The sequence below is a fragment of the Hemitrygon akajei genome, unplaced genomic scaffold (assembly GCF_048418815.1).
Source record: "Hemitrygon akajei unplaced genomic scaffold, sHemAka1.3 Scf000044, whole genome shotgun sequence".
Taxonomy (NCBI): Eukaryota; Metazoa; Chordata; class Chondrichthyes; order Myliobatiformes; family Dasyatidae; genus Hemitrygon; species Hemitrygon akajei.
In genome coordinates this window covers 5,197,407-5,220,816 of record NW_027331930.1, presented here as the reverse complement: position 1 = coordinate 5,220,816, position 23,410 = coordinate 5,197,407, and the positions used below count along the sequence as shown (strand labels likewise).

Here is a 23,410-nt window from a genome sequence, read left to right as displayed (position 1 = left end):
TCTTGCTACCCTATATTCCTCAGTAGACTCATCTGATCCTTGCTTCCTAAACCTCATGTATGCTGTCTTCTTCCACCTGACTAGATTTTCCACTTCACTTGTCACCCATGGTTCCCTCACCCTACCATTCTTTATCTTCCTCACCGGGACAAATTTATCCCTAACATCCTGCAAGAGATCCTTAAACATCGACCACATGTCCATAGTACATTTCCCTGAAAAAAACATCATCCCAGTTCACACCCACAAGTTCTAGCCTTATAGCCTCATATTTTGCCCTTCCCAATGTAACCCCTGGGTCACCTCAGGCATCGTTCAAACTCGTTCTAGTCTAGGGGGAGCGGCCTTCGGCCCCGCCAAGCTGGGTAATCAGCTGGTGTGGATGCTGTGTGATGTCCCCGCCTCGCCCAAAGACACACAGTACACCTTATGCGATTAAATGAGTACAATTTATAACGATTACTATAACTAAGCGATTACTAACGATACAGTATATATGAATAAGAGAAGAAAAAGAAAAGGCGCCAAACTTATCAAAGTCCAAACCACTTCGTGCACAATCGTTGGAGCTCAATTACTTATGTCTTCTGGTATTCGATCCTCTCCGATCTCCTCGACCCGCCTCCTGGGACCCCCACGGTGGTCGACCAGATGCTCCCCCACTCCTCTGTCTCCCTCTCCTCTCCTCAAGGAAAACATTTGGGCCGGGGACCACCACTCGGGGTCCATTCCGTCGCCCGGCTTCCAGCACTCCGTCCTCTCTCTGTCACTCCATCGCACCCGACTCCCAAAAGTCCCCACCAACAATCAGTTTACAGTCCCAAACAAGCTTCCAGCACTTATCATAACAAAGACAATAGCATTCCTACCATTAAGACAGGCGCCAGGATTCCTACTTGTAACAAACAAAGACGCCATTTTGATTACATACACAGTAACAAAGAAAAAGAAAAAAAACCCCGTTACACTCTCCCCCCACCAAATAAAAGTCATGTCCTCATGACTATTAGATAACTCGTCACCTTTCCTGCCAACACACCGTAACCCAAGCACAAGCAGTGACATCTCCTCCCCACACAGTAAACCTCACGCCCTGTTCCTTAGGCGCTATATAGGCCAACTATCTGGGCGTTCCCTAACCCTTCTGAGACCTCCGTACCCCCCTCACCTAAACCCTTAGGCTAGGACACAGCTGGGGATACCTTGGGTCCACTACCAACTCCTCTTTCAATCTCTCACTCATACCCCACACTGCACACAGCTAACCCTCCCCACTACACCTGACTCAGTGGAAGAAGGGCCAAAGGTCTCTTCCTCAATCGAGGGAAAGTCAGCAGAAGGCAGCATGTACCACACATCCAGCCATCAGCCTTTGAATCCGTATTCTTCCTCATTTCTTTGATCGGTAGCTGCTGTTTGATCTTCTCCAAACGGAAACACGTGACCTGCACTGCTCCTGCAGTCTCTTCAGCCTCCTGCAATTTAGATTATCCTCTTTTCTGGCCCCTGGCTCAGCAGTTCTGACTCCTGCATCCCGGCCATCTCAATCTGGAATGCAGTTACTCCAACAGCTTCTTCCACCCTGACCTGAAAAGCAGCAGTTAACGATTGGTCACCCTCCAGTTCAGTATTCACTGCACTTCTCTCCAGCTTCTTTTTTTTTCTCCTCATGACTTCTTCCAGATCAACCGTCAGGTTTGCACTTCATTTGAACTGTCGATGGTCATCTTCAGGTTCCCTTCAAGCTACCGCTTCCCCCTTCCAAGATTTGTCCGCAATTTCTTCACCTCCACAAACTACCTTCTCCAGGCTCTCAGTTTGCTGTGGCTCTCAGTCAAACAACTTTCTTCGTTCTCTCCAACTTGTAAGTCTTTCAAATGGTTCCAGATCACTCTCTCCGGTCTCTCAGTCTTCATTTCAAACTTGATTCCGTAGAGACAGACACTCACGAGCTGCGACCTTCGCCAGCCCTGGCACGTGTCCAGAAAACACTAACTCTGTAGTTCTCAGCCGCTCTGGCAACGACCTCACTTCATATTCTCCTGAGGCAAATCCAAATACCAGGAGATCATCCACATACGTCAAAATTCCAAACGCCTCCACACCCCATGGTCTTCCACATGCCCTGCAGGAAGGTTGCAAGGGCTCCGGAGATACCCTGTGGTATCTTTTCGGAACGGAAAGACTCCTAGGAAACTTTTAACCGCCGTCTTCTCCTTGGCGGCCTCACTCATCGGGATCTGGCAACATCCACTCCTCAGATCCAGCACCTTAAACCTCTTCGCACCACTCAGATAGGCCATCGCCTCTACGGCCCAATATAATCCACACACACGCTGCCTACGTCTGCCACGCTGTAGGGGCCAGTCGCCGCAACCTCTGCCTCACCGAGGTGTCTTCAGCAGTCAACTCCCCTCCCTGGTGGTATTTCGCAGCGTCCACTAAGAGGGTCTCACCCTCAGATACTCCTCCAGGCCATACCACCACCGGCTCTCGTTTGAATTCGGTATTGGCCCAATGCTGCTACACACGTCCGCACAAGCAGCTCGAAACTCTGGGTGCATCGATAATGCCTCTAAACAGCTCTCACCCGCCTCCTCCGGGCAGGCCCCCAAGCGCACCAACAGGATATTGGTTCTCTCCATAACCGAAACGCTGCCCGTCTCAACAGTGTCCGGACACATCAGCATTAACGATTCACGAACCTCAGTCACCTCCACATTTGCCTCTAAGAACTCCATTTTCACTGACCAACAACCGTCGTCTTTATAATCACCGGCACTGGTACCCCAAATCTCCAGTGCCGTCAATGTCATCAAGGGTAAAGGCTTCCAAAAACGGTTATAAAACAAACTGTACAGCAACTTAACCGGTGCCCCGGTGCCGAGGATGGCTTTAACTTGACTTCCATCCATCCGTAACAACACCTGAGTGCGTGGTCCCTCTAAGCCTTCAGGAATAGGGTCTGTTCCTTGCGGGAGTTCCTTGGTACATTGCTGGGAACGTGCTCCCCCAGAGACCCCAAGCCGTTCCCCCACTGGGCCTCCTCTAAGTTTCCCGACATCTCTCGGATCAACGGAACAACTGATCCCCTGGACAAATCCCCCTGTCTCCGCAAGCAATTTATCTGCCCTCCTAACCAAAAGGGATACCCTAAAAACTTCCCACCAATCTCCTGCCACGGATATGATAAGCCCCCCAGCTGCGGCATTTGACTTCCAGTCGAACCACACGCATTTTCCCACACTTTCCCAGAACTGGCAGCTGTCACTTCGAGATAATTGCGCCCGACAGTTCTAACAACGCTACCAGCCCGCCTACTCAAACTTTCAACCAATCCCTGTCGCTTTCCCTCAGCCAAGCACTGCCACTCACCCAACAACTGAGCGGTCTGCTCCGCCCACGTCTCCGCCGCTTTAGGGCTGGACATTATTCCAACAACCGGGCGGAGCCCACCGTAGCTGAAACATCCCAACCTGTCACTCCTCACTCTCCAAACAGTACGGACAACCCATGGTACCACCACCATTTCGTCAGCGCTAGTCGGAACTCGAACAACGACCTCCGGGCTACCAACAACTACCACACCCAACACACATACAGAAATAACCAGCAATCGCACACCCACAAAGGCACACCAGCTCTTCGCCGCAGACACAATTCAAAGAGGGCGATCACACAGCTTCCACAGAAATCAATCCCGGACGATCGCACCCACAATGTAACCCCTGGGTCACCTCAGGCATCGCTCAAACTCGTTCTAGTCTAGGGGGAGCGGCCTTCGGCCCCGCCAAGCTGGGTAATCAGCTGGTGTGGATGCTGTGTGATGTCCCCGCCTCGCCCAAAGACACACAGTACACCTTATGCGATTAAATGAGTACAATTTATAACGATTACTATAACTAAGCGATTACTAACGATACAGTATATATGAATAAGAGAAGAAAAAGAAAAGGCGCCAAACTTATCAAAGTCCAAACCACTTCGTGCACAATCGTTGGAGCTCAATTACTTATGTCTTCTGGTATTCGATCCTCTCCGATCTCCTCGACCCGCCTCCTGGGACCCCCACGGTGGTCGACCAGATGCTCCCCCACTCCTCTGTCTCCCTCTCCTCTCCTCAAGGAAAACATTTGGGCCGAGGACCACCACTCGGGGTCCATTCCGTCGCCCGGCTTCCAGCACTCCGTCCTCTCTCTGTCAGTCCATCGCACCCGACTCCCAAAAGTCCCCACCAACAATCAGTTTACAGTCCCAAACAAGCTTCCAGCACTTATCATAACAAAGACAATAGCATTCCTACCATTAAGACAGGCGCCAGGATTCCTACTTGTAACAAACAAAGACGCCATTTTGATTACATACACAGTAACAAAGAAAAAGAAAAAAACCCCCGTTACACCAATTAAAAATTTTCCTGTCCTCTCTGATTCTATCTTTTTTCATGATAATGCTAAAGATCAGGGAGCGGTGATCACTGTCCCCCAGATGCTCACCCACTGACAGATCTGTGACCTGACCCGGTTTGTTACCTAATACTAGATCTAGTATGGCATTCCCCCTAGTCTGCCTGTCAACACACTTAACAAACTCTGCCCCATCTAAACCCTTGGAACTAATCAAGTACCAATCAATATTAGGGAAATTAAAGTCACCAATGATAACAACCCTGTTATTTTTGCACCTTTCCAAAATCTGCCTCCCAATCTGTTGCTCGGTATCTCGGCTGCTACCAGGAGGCCTATAGAATACCCCCAGTAGAGTAACTGCTCCCTTCCTGTTCCTGATTTCTACCCATACTGACTCAAAAGAGGATCCTGCTACATTACCCACCCTTTCTGCAGCTGTAATAATATCCCCGACCAGTAATGGCTCACAGGAGGGGGCATAGTTTTAAGGTGCTTGGAAGTCGGTACGAGGGGGATGTCAGAGGTAAGTTTTTCACACAGAGTGGTGAGTGTGTGGAACACACTGCGAAGGTGGGAGAGCTGGATACAGTCGGGTATTTCAAGAGACTCTCAGATAGATACATGGAGCTAGGAAGAGTAGAGGGCGATGTGGTAGGGAAATTCTAGGCAGTTTCTCAGTTAGATTGCATGATCTGCATAACATTCTGGGACGAAGGGTGTGTAATGTAATGTAGATTTCTTTGTTTCTGTATGAACTCCTCACCTTCTAACAAGGCAAGGATCAGGCATCCAGAGTGACCATCAAATTCTCTGACTGTATTCCTGTCTGCATGAGAATGGGCTATTTCTGCCTTCAATTAACCTGTGACTTGGCTCAGTTTGTTCTTTGGTATTATTTCAGTTCTGGTCATGTTCCACAACACTGCAAAGAGCACTTGTTACTACATGTCTGATCCTGGGGATTTTCTGATTCCTTGGATTCCCTCCCCCCAGCTGACTGACAGTGATGAACCCATTGATGGCAATGGCAATGACATGAAAGTAGTTAATCTCATTGGAGTGTGGCACTTTTGTGATGTGAAAGTCATAACTCAGTTGGCATTCAGGACAAAGCTGTTTTATATCCTTCTTTACCCAGAGAGAACTAAATCTGACGGAAGGATTTATTTTGCCATACAGCACTAATTGACATTTTTACTGATTGGAAAGTAGACTTTTCATCCAAGATTAACTCGGAAATATATTTTTGTTCCGAGTTACTAATCCTTGCATTTATATAGCTAGACCTCGGCAGTGTTTGGGAGATAAATTCGCTCACATTTCCTCTGACTGTACCGGGACAACGCTGGCAGCGGCACCCATGGCTAATCCTTTACCCAGAAGGCCCCGCGAACGAGAAACCTGTCAGCCACCGAAAGATCCAGCGATGCGCATGCGCCGCAGAAATGGCACACTCATGAGCTGAAAACTCCCCGGGACACGGGTACGGATCGTGGGGCTGAGAAAGAGGGAACCGACCGGGACCGTCCTGGGGTGCAGGATCAGTGCGGCAGGAGCTCACAGTAATAACCCTTCAATCGCGTTTCAGACGCCGGAGATTGATTCCCGCCCGGAGACCCTCCTACCTGCGGCCGGTCCTCGTGAGCCCCTCGTCAACTGAGCGCATGCGCGACATTCGGGATGACCTCCGACCTCCACGCATGCGCATGTGAGCAAACAGGAGAAAATCCCCAGATGCGGAAATCCAAAGCAACAGACGGGAAATGCTGGAGGAAAATCAGAGGGGCCGGCAGCAACTATGGAGAGGAGAGAACAGTCGGCGTTTCAGACCGAGACCCTTCTTCAGGACTGGAAAGGAAGGGAGGGAGTAAGAATGTGGGGGGAGGTGAGATAATAGTGTGAACAGAAACGTGGACAGGACAGTTCTTTGTGAGTCTCCAGTACCACTCATCACCACTTCCGGCAGAGAAACACCGGCAGTGCAAACTGGGGTCTGTCTGTCAGGAAGGCAGTAACCCAGGAGTCAGTGAGTTTGTCCACGCCCATCCTTTGCAGGTTGTTGCACTGAAGACGTGACTGGATTGTATTGAAGGCACTAGCGAAATCCAAAAACAAAGCGATTCTCACAATGCCAATGGGAGTGAGCTCGCTGCAACAGGTAGATTATGTATCCACACCCTCATGAGGTTGGTAGGCAAACTCTAGAGCGTCCAGGGTAAGTCAGGACCAGCCTCTCCATCACCTTCATCACAGAAGATGTGAGGGCAATTAGACTGTCGTCATTAAGTTCAGACGGAGTCACCTTATTGAGCAAAGGGTCCAAGCAGGAAGTCTTCCACAGCACCGGTATCTTTTCCCGACTCAGTCTCAGATTGTAAAGGTGAGACAAAATACCAGAGAGCAGGCTCACACAGGCCTTCAGTGTCCTGGGGCTGATACCGACAGGGTCAGCAGATGTAGTCTCTCCGGCTGTCTCCTACCCTGACCTGCAGTCACTGTCAGACGGGTCAGCAGATGTAGTCTCTCTGGCTGACTCCTAGCCTGACCTGCAGTGACTGTCAGATGGGTCAACAGATGTAGTCTCTCCGGATGTCTCCTACCCTGACCAGTCACTGTCAGACGGGTCAGCAGATGTAGTCTCTCCGGCTGTCTCCTGCCCTGACCTGCAGTCACTGTCAGATGGGTCAGCAGATGTAGTCTCTCCGGCTGTCTCCCACCCTGACCAGTCACTGTCAGACGGGTCAGCAGATGTAGTCTCTCCGGCTGTCTCCTACCCTGACCAGTCACTGTCAGACGGGTCAGCAGATGTAGTCTCTCCGGCTGTCTCCTACCCTGACCAGTCACTGTCAGACGGGACAGCAGATGTAGTCTCTCCGGCTGTCTCCTACCCTGACCTGCAGTCACTGTCAGACGGGTTAGCAGATGTAGTCTCTCCGGCTGTCTCCTACCCTGACCTGCAGTGACTGTCAGATGGGTCAGAAGATGTAGTCTCTCAGGCTGTCTCCTACCCTGACCTGCAGTCACTGGCAGACGGGTCAGCAGATGTAGTCTCTCTGGCTGACTCCTACCCTAACCTGCAGTCACTGTCAGACGCGTCAGCAGATGTAGTCTCTCCGGCTGTCCCCTACCCTGACCAGTCACTGTCAGACGGGTCAGCAGATGTAGTCTCTCCGGCTGTCTCCTACCCTGACCTGCAGTCACTGTCAGACGGGACAGCAGATGTAGTCTCTCCGGCTGTCTCCTACCCTGACCTGCAGTCACTGTCAGACGGGTCAGCAGATGTAGTCTCTCCGGCTGTCTCCTACCCTGACCTGCAGTCACTGTCAGACGGGACAGCAGATGTAGTCTCTCCGGCTGTCTCCTACCTGACCTGCAGTCACTGTCAGATGGGTCAGCAGATGTAGTCTCTCTGGCTGACTCCTACCCTGACCTGCAGTGATTGTCAGATGGGTCAGCAGATGTAGTCTCTCCGGCTGTCTCCTACCCTGACCAGTCACTGTCAGACGGGTCAGCAGATGTAGTCTCTCCGGCTGTCTCCTACCCTGACCTGCAGTCACTGTCAGACGGGACAGCAGATGTAGTCTCTCCGGCTGTCTCCCACCCTGACCTGCAGTCACTGTCAGACGGGTCAGCAGATGTAGTCTCTCCGGCTGTCTCCTATCCTGACCAGTCACTGTCAGACGGGTCAGCAGATGTAGTCTCTCCGGCTGTCTCCCACCCTGACCTGCAGTCACTGTCAGACGGGACAGCAGATGTAGTCTCTCCGGCTGTCTCCCACCCTGACCAGTCACTGTCAGACGGGTCAGCAGATGTAGTCTCTCCGGCTGTCTCCTACCCTGACCTGCAGTCACTGTCAGACGGGTCAGCAGATGTAGTCTCTCCCACGCTGTATCCTACCCTGACCTGCAGTCACTGTCAGACGCGTCAGCAGATGTAGTCTCTCCGGCTGTCTGCTACCCTGACCGGTCACTGTCAGACGGGTCAGCAGATGTAGTCTCTCCGGCTGTCTCCTACCCTGACCAGTCACTGTCAGACGGGTCAGCAGATGTAGTCTCTCCGGCTGTCTCCTACCCTGACCAGTCACTGTCAGTTTGCTGAGATTGAAGCAATCCTATTATGAGCAGGGTGAAAAGGCTAGTAAACTCTTGGCCTGGCCAAGAGACATATACAAACAGAAAGGACAATAAACTCCCTACAATCAGATGAGGGGGTGACAACTGCTGACCCAAAAGAAATAAATAATATCTTTTTGAGTTTTTACCAAAATTTGTATACATCACAATATCCGGATTCAACTCCACAAATACAGAATGAATTTCTAGATTTGCTAGAATTTACACCCCTGGATGAAACGTCCTTGACCTTGCTGGAGTAGAACTTAGAGGATAAAGAATTGTCTGAAGTCATAACTAATATGAAGGGAGGGAAAATCCTGGGCGTGATGGCATTCCAATTGAAATATACAAAATCTTCAAAACTAAATTAACACCACCTCTGCTTGATACGTATCAGGAGTCATTTGATACTGGATCCCTTACCCCCTCTCTTAATATGGCAGTAATTACACTACTACTAAAACCTGGAAAATCACCGTCCCTATGTGGATCTTATAGACCAATTTCACTTCTGAATAATGATCTCAAAATTCTTTGTAAGGTATTAGCTAGGAGGCTGGAGCCACTCTTGCCAAAGATGGTCCACCCTGACCAAAATGGTTTTGTTAAGGGAAGACAGGGCTTCCACAACATCCGAAGAGCGCTTAATATACTCTACGAGAAGTCTGAAAGCTCTGATAGCGCTATTTTGTCACTGGATGCCGAGAAAGCTTTTGACAGAGTGGAATGGCAATATTTGTTTAATGTTTTAGAGAGATTCGGTATGGGGGGAAATTTTTACGATGGATACAGCTTCTTTATTCTAACCCACAGGCTGAAATTTTAACTAATGGGCTTTTTTCGGCACCTTTCAAACTCCAAAGGGGAACAAGACAGGGCTGTCCCCTATCTCCCCTCCTGTTTACCCTGGCCATTGAGCCGCTTGCTATGGCAATTCGAAAAGGGGCTACAATAGGAGGAATAACTATAGGAGATATAGAACATCACATAGCCCAGTATGCGGATGACATAATTTTGTTTTGTTCTAACTTGAAACAAACATTACCTGCCTTAATTGAGCTGATAGGTACTTCTGGTACTTTTGCAGGCTATACAATAAACAACAATAAATCTGTAATATTATTCATGGATAAAGATGAGAGACTCAATCCCTCATTTCAAACTCCATTCATGGTGTCAGTACAGGATTTTACTTATTTGGGTGTTAAAATCACTCCTACTATTGATGAAATTATCCCAACTAATTATAATCCTCTCACAGACTCAGTCGTTTAACTTATAAATAGATGGTCGAAATTGCCTATATCTCTAATTGGACGCGTAAACATTCTAAAAATGTCAATTTTCCCGAAGTTCCTGTACCTTTTTCAATCTATCCCACTTTCTCCTCCATCATCTTTCTTTTTTCTGACTTTATCTGGAATAATAAACGTCCAAGACTCAGACTCACCCTATTTTATTTGCCGTATGATAGAGGTGGCCTACAGCTACCAAATCATATATGGTATTTTTGGGCGGCCCAAATTAGACCAGGAATGTTCTACTTTGTTAAGGATCACTCCCCTACTTGGGTCTCAGTGGAATCCCAGTCGATCAATATCCCCCTAGATCTTTATTTCTATTCAGCAGATAAGAAAAAACTGATTAAACAAACTAAAAATCCTTTTTTAAAATATACAATGATATAAGGGCGATACATTCATGTCATTTGAAGAACTCAAGGCCACATATGGAATTCCAACAAAACACTTTTTTAAGCACCTTCAGTTGCTAAGTTTTATTATGTTCAGGCAAGGCCACAGTTTGAAACTCCCTCCTTTATCTACCCGAGAAGACATCACTCTGAACTTATCTGAAGCTAGGGGACATGTTTCTGTACTATACAATTTATTTGCATGCAGATGCAAAGAGTAATCGAACAACATACTGCAAGCATGGAGAATTGATTTGAATGAGAATCTATCTCAAAAAGAATGGTCAGAAGCTTGTTAGATAGATAGATAGATAGATACTTTATTCATCCCCATGGGGAAATTCAACTTTTTTCCAATGTCCCATACACTTGTTGTAGCAAAACTAATTACATACAATACTTAACTCAGTAAAAAAAAATATGATATACATCTAAATCACTATCTCAAAAAGCATTAATAATAGCTTTTAAAAAGTTCTTAAGTCCTGGCGGTAGAATTGTAAAGCCTAATGGCATTGGGGAGTATTGACCTCTTCATCCTGTCTGAGGAGCATTGCATCGATAGTAACCTGTCGCTGAAACTGCTTCTCTGTCTCTGGATGGTGCTATGTAGAGGATGTTCAGAGTTTTCCATAATTGACTGTAGCCTACTCAGCACCCTTCGCTCAGCTACCGATGTTAAACTCTCCAGTACTTTGCCCACAACAGAGCCCGCCTTCCTTACCAGCTTATTAAGACGTGAGGCGTCCCTCTTCTTAATGCTTCCTCCCCAACACGCCACCACAAAGAAGAGGGCGCTCTCCACAACTGACCTATAGAACATCTTCAGCATCTCACTACAGACATTGAATGACGCCAACCTTCTTAGGAAGTACATTCGACTCTGTGCCTTCCTGCACAAGGCATCTGTGTTGGCAGTCCAGTCTAGCTTCTCGTCTAACTGTACTCCCAGATACTTGTAGGTCTTAACCTGCTCTACACATTCTCCATTAATGATCACTGGCTCCATATGAGGCCTAGATCTCCTAAAGTCCACCACCATCTCCTTGGTATTGGTGATAATGAGACGCAGGTAGTTTGAGTTGCACCATATCACAAAGTCCTGTATCAGTTTCCTATACTCCTCCTCCTGTCCATTCCTGACACACCCCACTATGGCCGTGTCATCAGCGAACTTCTGCACATGGCAGGACTCCGAGTTATATTGGAAGTCTGAACTCTAAATTATTACAATATGAATGGATAACCAGACAGTACATTACTCCAGTCAGATTGCATCATTTTAACCCCAACATTCCAGACACTTGCATGAAATGTAACCATCAAAAGGGTCTTTGTTTCATTGTATGTGGGAGTGCCCCCAGATAATTTGTTTCTGGAAGAAGGTGCTGGATTTGATTACTCAGATTATTGGGAAAAAGGTGCCCCTCAATCCTAAATTATGTATTCTGAGTATTTATCCAAATGACTTTGTAACCTCCAAAAATGTGAGGTCTCCGCTTAACATTTGTTTTTTGGAAGCTAAACGATGCATAGCCTATTCATGGAAGAAACCATCAACCAGTGGACTCTCACAATGGTTGAAAGGAATGACTTCTTATCTTGGTCTGGAAAAGATAAGCTACATTACAAAAAACAAACGACAAATTTTGAGAAATATGGAACATTTTCTACAAGTTCCTGGAGAATAATGTTCAAGATGATGAAAGTAATGAACTGAATTGACTGCTTCTTTTTCATGGAGGGTTGGTCACGTCTTTATATATATATTTTGTTTTTCTTTTTTTGTCGCTTCAACTTTGTCATATTTTCAACTTATGATATATATATATTGTTTTTTTTTTCTTTTTACTCCGTAAAAACAATAAAGAGATGTTTTTTAAAAAGCTGTTTTATATCCTTCTTTACCCAGACAGAACTAAATCTGACAGAAGGATTTTGTTTTTTCCATACAGCACTAAATGTCATTTTTACTAATTGGAAGGTAGACTTTTCTTCCAAGCTTAACTCGGAAATATATTTTTGTTCCGAGTTACTAATCCTTGCATTTATATAGCTGGACCTCGGCAGTGTTTGGGAGATACATTCGCTCGCATTTCCTTCAACTGTACCAGGACAACGCTGGCAGTGTCATCCATGGCTGCTTCTTTACCCAGAAGGCTACACGAACGGGAAACCTATCAGCCACCGAAAGATCCAGCGATGCGCATGCGCCGCAGAAATGGCGCGCTCATGAGCTGAAAACTCCCCGGGACACGGGTACGGATCGTGGGGCTGAGAAAGAGGGAACCGACCGGGGCTGTCCTGGGATGCAGGACTAGTGCGGCAGGATATCACAGTAATAACCCTTCAATCACGTTTCAGACGCCGGAGATGAATTTCCTCCCGGACACCCTCCTACCTGCGGCTGGTCCTTGTGAGCCCCTCGTCAACTGAGCACATGCGCGATATTCGGGATATCCTCCGACCTCCGCGCATGCGCATGTGAACAAACAGGAGAAAATCTGCAGATGCAGAAATCCAAAGCAACAGACGGGAAATGCTGGAGGAAAATCAGAGGGGCCGGTAGCAACTATGGAGAGGAGAGAACAGTCGGCGTTTCAGACCGAGACCCTTCTTCAGGACCGGAAGGGAAGGGAGGGAGTAAGAATGTGAGGGGAGCTGAGATAATCGTGTGATCAGAAACGTGGACAGGACAGTTCTTTGTGAGTCTCCAGTACCACTCATCACCACTTCCGGCAGAGAACCACCGGCAGTGCAAACTGGGGTCTGTCTGTCAGGAAGGCAGTAATCCAGGAGTCAGTGTGTTTGTCTACGCCCATCATTTGCAGGTTGTTGCACTGAAGACGTGACTGGATTGTATTGAAGGCACTAGCGAAATAAAAAAAAACGATTCTCACAATGCCAATGGGAGTGAGCACGCTGCAACAGGTAGATTATGTATCTACACCCTCATGAGGTTGATAGGCAAACTCTAGAGCGTCCAGGGTAAGTCAGGACCAACCTCTCCATCGCCTTCATCACATGAGATGTGAGGGCAATTAGTCTGTCGTCATTAAGTTTAGATGGAGTCGCCTTATTGAGCAAAGGAACCAAGCAGGAAGTCTCCCACAGCACCGGTATCTTTTCCCGACTCAGTCTCAGATTGTAAAGGTGAGACAAAATACCAGAGAGCTGGCTCACACAGGCCTTCAGTGTCCTGGGGCTGATACCGACAGGATCAGCAGATGTAGTCTTTCCGACTGTCTCCCACCCTGAACTGCAGTCACTGTCAGACGGGTCAGCAGATGTAGTCTCTCCGACTGTCTCCCACCCTGACCTGCAGTCACTGTCAGACGGGTCAGCAGATGTAGTCTCTCCGTCTGTCTCCTACCCTGACCTGCAGTCACTGTCAGACGGGTCAGCAGATGTAGTCTCTCCGGCTGTCTCCTACCCTGACCTGTCACTGTTAGACTGGTCAGCAGATGTAGTCTCTCCGGCTGTCTCTTACCCTGACCTGCAGTCACTGTCAGACCGGACAGTAGATGTAGTCTCTCCGGCTGTCTCCTACCCTGACCAGTCACTGTCAGACGGGTCAGCAGATGTAGTCTCCCAGGCTGTCTCCTACCCAGGAGTATTGAGAATTCATTCCTGACCCTGGTGCCAGTTAAATATCTGAAATGGCCACTACATCATAATTCCACGTGTGTATCCAAGCTCTCAGTTCATCACCATTTTTCCTGATACTTCTTGCATTGAATTACAGGCACTTTAGCCCTTCTACCTTACTACATTTACACCCTTTTTCCTGTTTCTCTTTCCTCAAAGCTTCTTTATATGTTCGATCTGGCTATTTCTCCATGCACTATATTTGCAGTTCTCACATGACCTTTATCCACCTCCACCTCACTATCCGCTCTAACACTCTGGTTCCCCGCCTCCTGCAAATCTAGTTTAACGCCCCACCCCGGAGCAGCAGTAGCAAACCTTCCAGCAAGGATGTTAGTCCCCCTCCAGTTCAGGTGCAACCCGTCCCGTCGGAACAGGTCCCACCTTCCCTGGAACAAGGCCCAATTATCCAGAAACATGAAGCCCTCCCTCCTGCACCAACTCCTCAGCCACGTATTTAGCTGCATTATCTTCCTATTTCTAGCCTCACTAACACGTGGCAGGTGTAACAATCCTGAGATTGCAACGCTGGAGGTCCTGGTCTTCAACTTTACACCTACCTCCCTAAATTCTCTTTGCAGGACCTTCTCCTTCTTCCTATCCACGCCATTGGTCCCTACATGGACCACGACATCCGGCTGCTCTCCCTCCCTCTTGAGAATACTGAGAACTCGGTCCGAGATATCGCGGACCCTGGCACCAGGGAGGCAACAGACCGTCCGGGATTCGCGATCTCTTCCACAGAACCTCGTATCTGTCCCCCTAACTATCGGATCCCCTATCACTACTGCTCTCCTCTTTACCTCCTTCCTTTCTGAGCAGAAGGTCCAGTCTCGGTGTCAGAGACGCAACCACTGCAACTTGTCCCTGGTAGGTCGTCCCCACCAACAGAATCCGAAACGGTGTACTTATTATTGATGGGAACGGCCGCAGGGGTGCTGTGCTCATTCTGTCTATTCCCCTTCTCTCTCCTGACAGTCTCCCAGCTACCTGCCTCCTGACTTTTAGGGGTGACTATCTCCCTGTAACTCCTGTTTACTTCTGCCTCTGCCTCACGAATGATCCGAAGTTCATCCAGCTGCAGCTCCTGACAAACCGAGTTATTTTCACCCGCTCCCTTAATCTATAGGGAGAAGCACTGTCGACGTTTCGGCCGAGACCCTTCGTCAGGACTAACTGAAAGGAAAGATAGTAAGAGATTTGAAAGTGGGGAGGAGGGGGAAATTCGAAATGATAGGAGAAGACCAGATGGGGTGGGGTGGAGCTGAGAGCCGGAAAGGTGATTGGCAAAAGGGATACAGAGCTGGAGAAGGGAAAGGATAATGGGACGGGAGGCCTAGGGAGAAAGAAAGGGGGAGGGGAGCACCGGAGAGAGATGGAGAACAGGCTGTGATGGGCAGAGAGAGAGAGAACAAAAATAACTAAATATATCAGGAATGTGGTAAGAAGGGGAGGAGGGGCATTAACGGAAGTTCGAGGTCAATGTTCATGTCATCAGGTTGGAGGCTACCCAGCCAGTATATAAGGTGTTGTTCCTCCAACCTGAGTGTGGCTTCATCTTGACAGTGGATAGACATCAGAATTGGAATGGGATGAGGAATTAAATTGTGTGGCCATTGGGAAAACCTGCTTTCTCTGGCGGACAGAGCGTAGGTGCTCTCGTACCGGCTGGGTAGCCTCCAACCTGATGGCATGAACATTGATCCTTCTAGTTATGATCCTGGTGGTGATGGACCTAAGGAGGGCTAAGGCACCGCTGGCCCCTGTTTCCATCCAAGGGGTCAGTGTGGACATGGTGGAGGATTACCAATACCTGGGGATACGAATTGACAATAAACTGGACTGGTCAAAGAACACCGAGGCAGTATACAAGAACGGTCAGTGCCGTCTCTATTTCCTGAGGAGACTGAGGTCCTTTACGAGTCTGTGGTGGCCAGTGCTGTCATGTTTGCTGTTGAGCGCTGGGGCAGCAGGCTGAGGGTGGCAGACACCAACAGAATCAACAAATTCATTCGTAAGGCCAGTGATGTTGTGCGGGTTGAACTGGACTCTCTGACGGTGGTGTCTGAAATGAGGATGCTGTCCAAGTTGCACGCCATCTTGGACAATGTCTCCCATCCACTCCATAGTGTATTGGTTAGGCACAGGAGTACATTCAGCCAGAGACTCATTCCACCGAGATGTGACGCTAAGCGTCATAGGAAGTCATTCCTGCCTGTGTTCATCAAACTTTACAACTCCTCCCTCGGAGTGTCAGACACCCTGATCCAATAGGCTGGTCCTGGACTTATTTCCACTTGGCATAATTTACTTATTATTATTCAATTATTTATGGTTTTTCTTGCTATAGTTCTACCTGTTCTTGGTTGGTGCGAATGTAACGAAACCCAGTTTCCCTCGGGATCAATAAAGTATGTCTGTCTGTCTGTCTGTTTTCTAGTTATGGACCAATATGGTTAACCTCTCATTTATGTAAACATATGGACGTGTAGTACTGGAACGGTTGAATGACAGTTTTGAAGAGAGAGGCAATTTATTGTTTTATCAGAGTATATTTTGGAAGGAGAGAATGACATTGGATTCAGTTTTATATTTGGGATACGATATTAGGAAAACACAGTTAAAATATGTTGTTGCACTGACAGTTGTTTTGATATTGAAAAGGCATGTAATATTTATGGAAGGAAGGACTTTTGGAAATTAGGAGACGGGAGATTGCAGCATTATTTTTCTGATTTTTCTTTTGTCATTTGGATGGTCTCTGCAAGTAAGGGTGGGAAAGATATATCCTGGTTTTTATGAGATAGCGAATGGGAGCGTACAAGACAGTATTCGTAACCCTTTATTATTTAATAATATGATTAATGATATTTCCCGAGATAGCGTCGGTAAATTACTATGTACAGATGAAGGAGCTTTCTGGATTAGAGGTAGAAATTTGAATTTTAGTGTATGGAGTTTCAATTATCTATTAATCTGTTTGAACGAAAGGGAAGTAGATGACGATGTAAGCTTTCAGTAGCTGAATATAAGTTATGTGTTTTACAAATAAGATTAATTGATCTGCAGATGATTTGAACTTACACGATCAAACTGAAGACGTGCCAGTACAAAGATTTTCAGGCATATGGGTGGGCAATAAGCTGACTTGGAAGCATTACATCGTCATAATAACTGATAAATAAAAAGGAGCATTAAATATTCTCAGCTGTCTATGTGGATAATCTTGGGTGGTAGACGAAAGTCTTTGTTAATCATTTAGAATTGTTTAATTAGATCTGTTCTAGATTCTGTCTGTGTGGCTTATGGATCAGCTTCATCTTCAACTTTAAAATGCTTGGATGTGATGCAAGCATAGACTTTAAGATTGTGTTGTTATGCAGTAAAGTCGTCTCATGTTTCGGTTTTACTGGGTGAAATGGGATAATCACCCTCACAATTGTGGCTGCTGAAATTGATATTAACATACCCGATTAATTTCAGGGGGCAGAGACATTATCATGCTGTTGAAAGTGTGTTAGAGGACGGGTGGTAACACTCAGGAAGAGTGTTTTTAGTTTAGGATATCTGGGCTCTTATCACGCTTGGAGTATGGGCTTATTGGATTATATAATATGTCCCAGTGTCGCGCTCTCAGTAACTCTACTTTGTTTTTTTTCCAATCACATTAGTCGATTTAAGGTTGAACAGTTTAATACAATGTAAATATTCTGTTCAGCCTGAGAATCTGTTGACTCATCAGTATATAAAGGAAAATTATTATCTGTGAACCACCAATCGTTAGTAATCATGTCAAGTTTTTAACATTTTTCCAGATGGAACGAAAAATAATTTAACTGGGGAAGTTTGTGCCTGAAGTATAGACAATGATAGAGAAATTACTTTGCAACCATTTATCAGTATATACAACAGAACTGGTCGCCATCATTTTAGGCTGAAGGTTGGTGGAGAATTTTATTCCCACGTGACGTTATATTTGTTCAGATTACTTTTACGTTTTGATGACTCTTAAACACGTTATTCAAGCAGTCGGTCAGATTTACCGTTGGAAACTCACCAGGCATTAATTCATATTCAAGTACTTGTTTATATATTTTCTTCTTATAGGTCTCTGAACACAGAGGTATTGAGGGGAATGAGTGGGTTGACTGTAAGTTACAGAAGTTCAACTGTGGATAAAGACCCTTCACTTAACAAATCAGAAGTTCAGAGTTATGTATGTTGAGAATTAGGAGCTTATGGAAAGACTGATGGAAAAATGGATTCACCTTCAGAGAATACATAAACGTGTTGGGTGTAAGTGGGAAAAGGGGTAGAACAAGAAGGGACTGAATTATATTGACATGAACTAGAATGGGAACATAAAAGTGCTGGGTTTATGGGAGAAACAAGAAGGGAAGGAATTATATCGCCATGAATTACTATGCTTAATTATTCCTTAGTCATGTTGCAAAACATGCTTCCGGATCATGTAAGTTTATTTTTCATTATGAAACAATTGAACACAGGGCATTTTAGCGTGAAGCATATCAGGAAAGAAATCATGCAGTCTTGACTGGGAATTTGGGGAGCCTTGATTGGTTTCATTTAACCGCTTTCTTAAGTCATGGGAGTGACTTTAACTAAATTCGCAGTATTGTGCTTCATTGGGTATAATCGATAGCATTTGTTGGGGGTAACTTAGCTTTCATTAGAAGACAGAAATAGACAAGGTTTTATTTCACAATTGTCTACATCACACTCCAGTCCAGCTGACAGCGGGAAAGCGCCTTTAAGTTGCAGTGTCAGCCGCCGTTTATCCAAATCCTGACTTAATTCCTTAATTTAGCCACTCATTAAACTAGAGAGCGGAGACTGGTGTGATACACATTGGGTTAGTAAACGAGCATCTGAGTCGACCCCCGCCGTCTTGTGGGAATGTCTGACAATGAATGGGAATAGATGGACATATCCGCAGACGAATGTGAGCCTTGGCGACTACTCAGGTCGCGGCTTTATTAATGAACTGAAGCATCGAAGTGACGGGATATTTCACCGCGCTGATCGCCTGCTCCCTGAATTTCGACTGAGTCACCGCGTAAATAAATGTGTTCGTGCAGCAACTGAAATTCATCAGGAAAGTCCCGACGTAGAGAAAGATCCATTCAGAATCATTGAAATCGTTTCCTTTTCCTGAGACCTGATAATATATGACATTTACAACTATTGTCATCCACAGGAGGATGAAGCTGCCGGAGAGGGTGAAGAGTAAAACCACAGACCTCCTCCTGCTCTCCATCTCCGGGTCACTGCGGTTCTCCCCCTTGCTCTGACCCTTCAGCCCCTTACGGACCCGACTGGCCACTAAAATGTGCCTGACTGTCAGAGCATTGAGCAGCAGGATCCCAGCGAAAGGGAGGAACGGAGTTAAAACCGTATCGAGCCAGTCATATCCCACCCACCAGGGGTCAGTGAAATAATTGTCCTTGGTAATACAGGACCACGGTACATTGTCGATGATCATCCAGGGTTCCCATATGAAGTATCGGGGAACGTTTCTCAGACAGGACAGTACGCCGGTTGTTGTCAGAACCACAGCCGCAGTTTTCCCGGTGCAATATTTTGTTTTCAGTTTCTGACAGCAAATGGCGACAAACCGGTCAAAGGTGAAAGTGACGGTGAACCAGACAGAACAGTGTGTGGCTGTGAAGCTCAGTACATCGATAACACTGCACACAGGGGTGATACCCAGAAAACTCCACGGGAAGTAATACACTCTGATTCGATTCAAAATGACGCTGATGACAATGGTCAGTAGATCCGCCGCTGACATTGCTACCAGGTAGCAAGTGGAGCAGGTAGAGAGGCCGCACTTTCCCCGGGACAGGATCACAATCGCCACTACATTCACTGGAGAGGGAGAGCAGACACTGGACATTACTGAAAACATTCTCTGGGAATTAACATGGGATCGGGCTTTAGCTAAAACTTGGGAGTGCTAGAGTCTGTAAAATGCTGCTAATCTAACACCAGAAATGGGTCGCACTGTCTCTCACCTGTCTTCTTCAGTGTGGAGACAAGACGATATGTGGGGAATCGTTGGCGATAAAAGCGATCTGCATGAACAACAACGATCTGTGCTGATCCCCATTCCAGTCACTGATGGGGCCGGTTTCACTGAATTAACTGTGACTGACCAGGACTCTGGAAAATCAGCATCTGATGAGGCCGAGAAGGGATACAAAGAGGAGCCACACACAAAACTGAAGGAACACACTAGGTCAGGCAGCATCCATGAAATTGAATCATCTTTCGTTTCGGGTCGAGACCCTCCCTCAGGTCGAAGCGCTGCCCCGATTTATTTCGGGTTTGAGAGGGAAAGAAGGGACCATTTAGTGACCTGTGGCTGAGTTACTCCGTTAATGGATTAATTCTACAGCGCAGTTTAATTCGATAACACACGACAGCAGATCCGTGAACACTAGTTCAGGTGATCAGACACAATTATTGACCAACAGACAGTGGGATCCGACTGTGACAGACTCCACAGGGAGACGTGAAGCACAGTACTAGGGTTTCCCTCTGATCAATAACTTCGGAAAAGTGTACTTCAGAATGCAAACATCTCCCAGTCACAACTTCCCGGAGAGATCCCTGGCCCCAGCACTGGGACATCTCTGGACAAGGTGTCATTCAAGGCAAGACCAGCGTTCTATTCGATCCCGTGAGATAGAGGAGAAACATGGACTTAGTTCCACTTGTTATTAAATATAAAAATTCAGAATGTGACCTTGGCAGGATCGATATCTCTGATGGATATTTGTGCAATGATGATCAGGTTGTAAGCTTGTAACATTATCTTAAACAGGTTCACATCGGTTAACACACAGAAATACCGAACATGAATTGCTCTGCTCACTCACCAGGAACTCCAATGACGGCAATGAACACGTACAATATGCTCTCCACACTGATATACCGATCGAACATTGCAGACATTTTCTCTGCCCAGTGATTTGTCTCTTTGTGCGACAGGCGATCTCTCGGAATGAAATGTTAAGGCAGCACATGCCTGGGGTTTTTAAATACAATTCAGCAATTCCACAGGGAGAAATTTCAAAAGATTTAAATAGAAAGGTTTCTAAATTATTTACAAACCAATTACGTCAGACAGCTACAGTCCCTGCGATGACAGATTGTGATTAAATTAATGAATAATTTTTAGATAATTTGTGGGAGTTAAATGTGAACCGTCCAAGATGCCTTCCCAATTAAATGTGCTTCCACTGTAAATATGTACTTTAAAGGAACCAGTTGTTGGACACAGAATATTGAAGTAAATTATGACACTGTGCCTGTGAAATTGTACTGAATCACCTACTGTTACCATTCTCCTCAAGAGTATAAACTCTTGATGTAGTTTGTGCTTGTTGGACTCTACTGAGAGGGCCTCGAAGAAATTGTCTGTATTGATGAATAAACACAATTTCATATCCACTAAGTCCTCCAATTGCTTCAGTGACTTAGTCAAACGCAGATCGTTTGGGGGATCATCCAGGACCCATCCCTAACCCGATCACATGCCATGAAATTGAGCAGTCTGGTGTGTGGAGGGGTTATGTTTTAATGATGTCACTCCGTATGTGTTAAAGAACAGGGCTGAGAGCTGGAGAGGCGGATAAGGAAGTGCAATTTTGTGTGTGTGTGTGTGTGTGTGTGTGTGCGTGTGTGTGTGTGTGTGTGTGTGTGTGTGTGTGTGTGTGTGTGTGTGTGTGTGTGTGTGTGTGTGTGTGTGTGTGTGTGTGCGTCAGTGTGTTTCTGTGTCTGTGTCTCTGCTTGTCCCTGCCTGACTATACACGTGCCCGTACACCTCCAATTCAGTTTATCCCCCTTGGTTCAGCCCCTTCCCATCTGTCTCCGCAATGCAGATGTTCCCGAACTCTCATTTCAAACGCTTCACAAACGGCCGCTAAACCGTAACAAAGCAAGAACAGAGGCCAAATTTCAACTTGCATTGATTATTCATGTATGTAGAAATAAAACAACCTTGAGACTCGTCACAGCTCTATTTCAGCAGACAACCCCAAAAACACATTAGATTATCCCGGAGCAAGAATCATTTCACAAAATAGCTATCTCCATTAAAAAAAAACCAAGAACAGAGGTTAAAGTTTATATTGAATTAATTATTATTACATTAAAACGGAACAACCCTGAGATCTGACACACCTCCAAATCCACCGGCTCCCCAAGCCAGTGCTCACCCCCGAATCCGCCAACACCCCCAACTCTCTGCAAATCAGTGCGCATCCGCAAATCTGTGCTCACTGGCAAAACCTCATTCAACCCTCAAATCAGTGTGCACCCCAAAGGCAACCGGCACCCGAAAGTTCCACTGGAATCACACGTTCTCTGACATTCCCTTAAATCTGTGTACTTTCGCAAAGTAACATTCGCCGCCAAATCCGTATGCACCCCCAGATTCACCGAGAGGTCCCGAAATATGCGCACATCCGGAAATCCATGTGGACCCCAAATCCGTGCGCACACCGACACATTACACTCTCACAGAGCAGGATTCACTTCAACCACTTTACAAAATAGCTGCGTCCACCTTAAAAGTAGCAAGAACAAAGTTTAAATTGCAACCACCCGCCCACATGCATGTTCCTCATGTAATCATTGACATCCCCTTAAATCTTCACGCCTCCCCAAATCCATCTTTATCCCCTCATCAAAATGAATGACGAAGGGTCTCGGCCCGAAACGTCGACAGCGCTTCTCCCTATAGATGCTGCCTCGCCTGCTGTGTTCTACCAGCATTTTGTGTGTGTTGTTGTTTATTCCCTCATCAGTGGGTTTCCCAAATCCACCGAATCCCATATTCGCTGACAAACCCCTACGTCTGCTCACATCCACAAATCCCTGTGCACCCCCATGTTCAGCAAAATATCCCAAAGTCAGCCAAATCCTCAAATCTGTGCAGACTTCCAAATCCGTGCCCACGCCGAACCCGCAGACACACTCAAATCCACCGACATACCCAGATCAGTGCGCACCCCAGAACTGCCGACACTCCCAAATCCGTGCCCACGCCGAACCCGCAGACACACTCAAATCCACCGTTATACCCAGATATGTGCGCACCCCAGACCTGCTGACACTCCCAAATCCGTGCCCACGCCGAACCCGCAGACACACTCAAATCCACCGACATACCCAGATCTGTGAGCACCCCAGACCTGCCGACACTCCCAAATCCGTGCCCACGCCGAACCCGCAGACACACTCAAATCCACCGACATACCCAGACCTGTGCGCACCCCAGACCTGCCGACACTCCCAAATCCGTGCCCACGCCGAACCCGCAGACACACTCAAATCCACCGACATACCCAGATATGTGCGCACCCCAGACCTGCTGACTCTCCCACATGCAAGATAGATTATCATTTCAAGAATCATTTCAAGCAGTTCTCAAAATATCTGCCTCCACCCTAAAAAATAGCAAGAACTGAGGTCAAGGTTCAAGTTGCATTTATTATTAAAGTTTGTATCAATGAAAC

The 23,410-nt window shown here is 46.7% G+C and overlaps 1 protein-coding gene across 1 annotated transcript in view; it reads right to left on the bottom strand.

Annotated features, from left to right (window-relative positions):
• The window catches only part of LOC140720525 (E3 ubiquitin-protein ligase TRIM39-like), a 29,059-nt gene extending 16,364 nt beyond the window's left edge, over positions 1 to 12,695 (bottom strand). Inside the window, exons 1-3 of the mRNA XM_073035367.1 lie at positions 12,619 to 12,695; positions 9,430 to 9,488; positions 6,035 to 6,057 (exon numbers count right to left, since the gene is read on the bottom strand). Coding sequence (XP_072891468.1) covers positions 6,035 to 6,057; positions 9,430 to 9,488; positions 12,619 to 12,695 — 159 coding nt within the window. The remainder of the gene's footprint in view (positions 1 to 6,034; positions 6,058 to 9,429; positions 9,489 to 12,618) is intronic.
• Between the last annotated feature and the right edge of the window lie 10,715 nt (positions 12,696 to 23,410).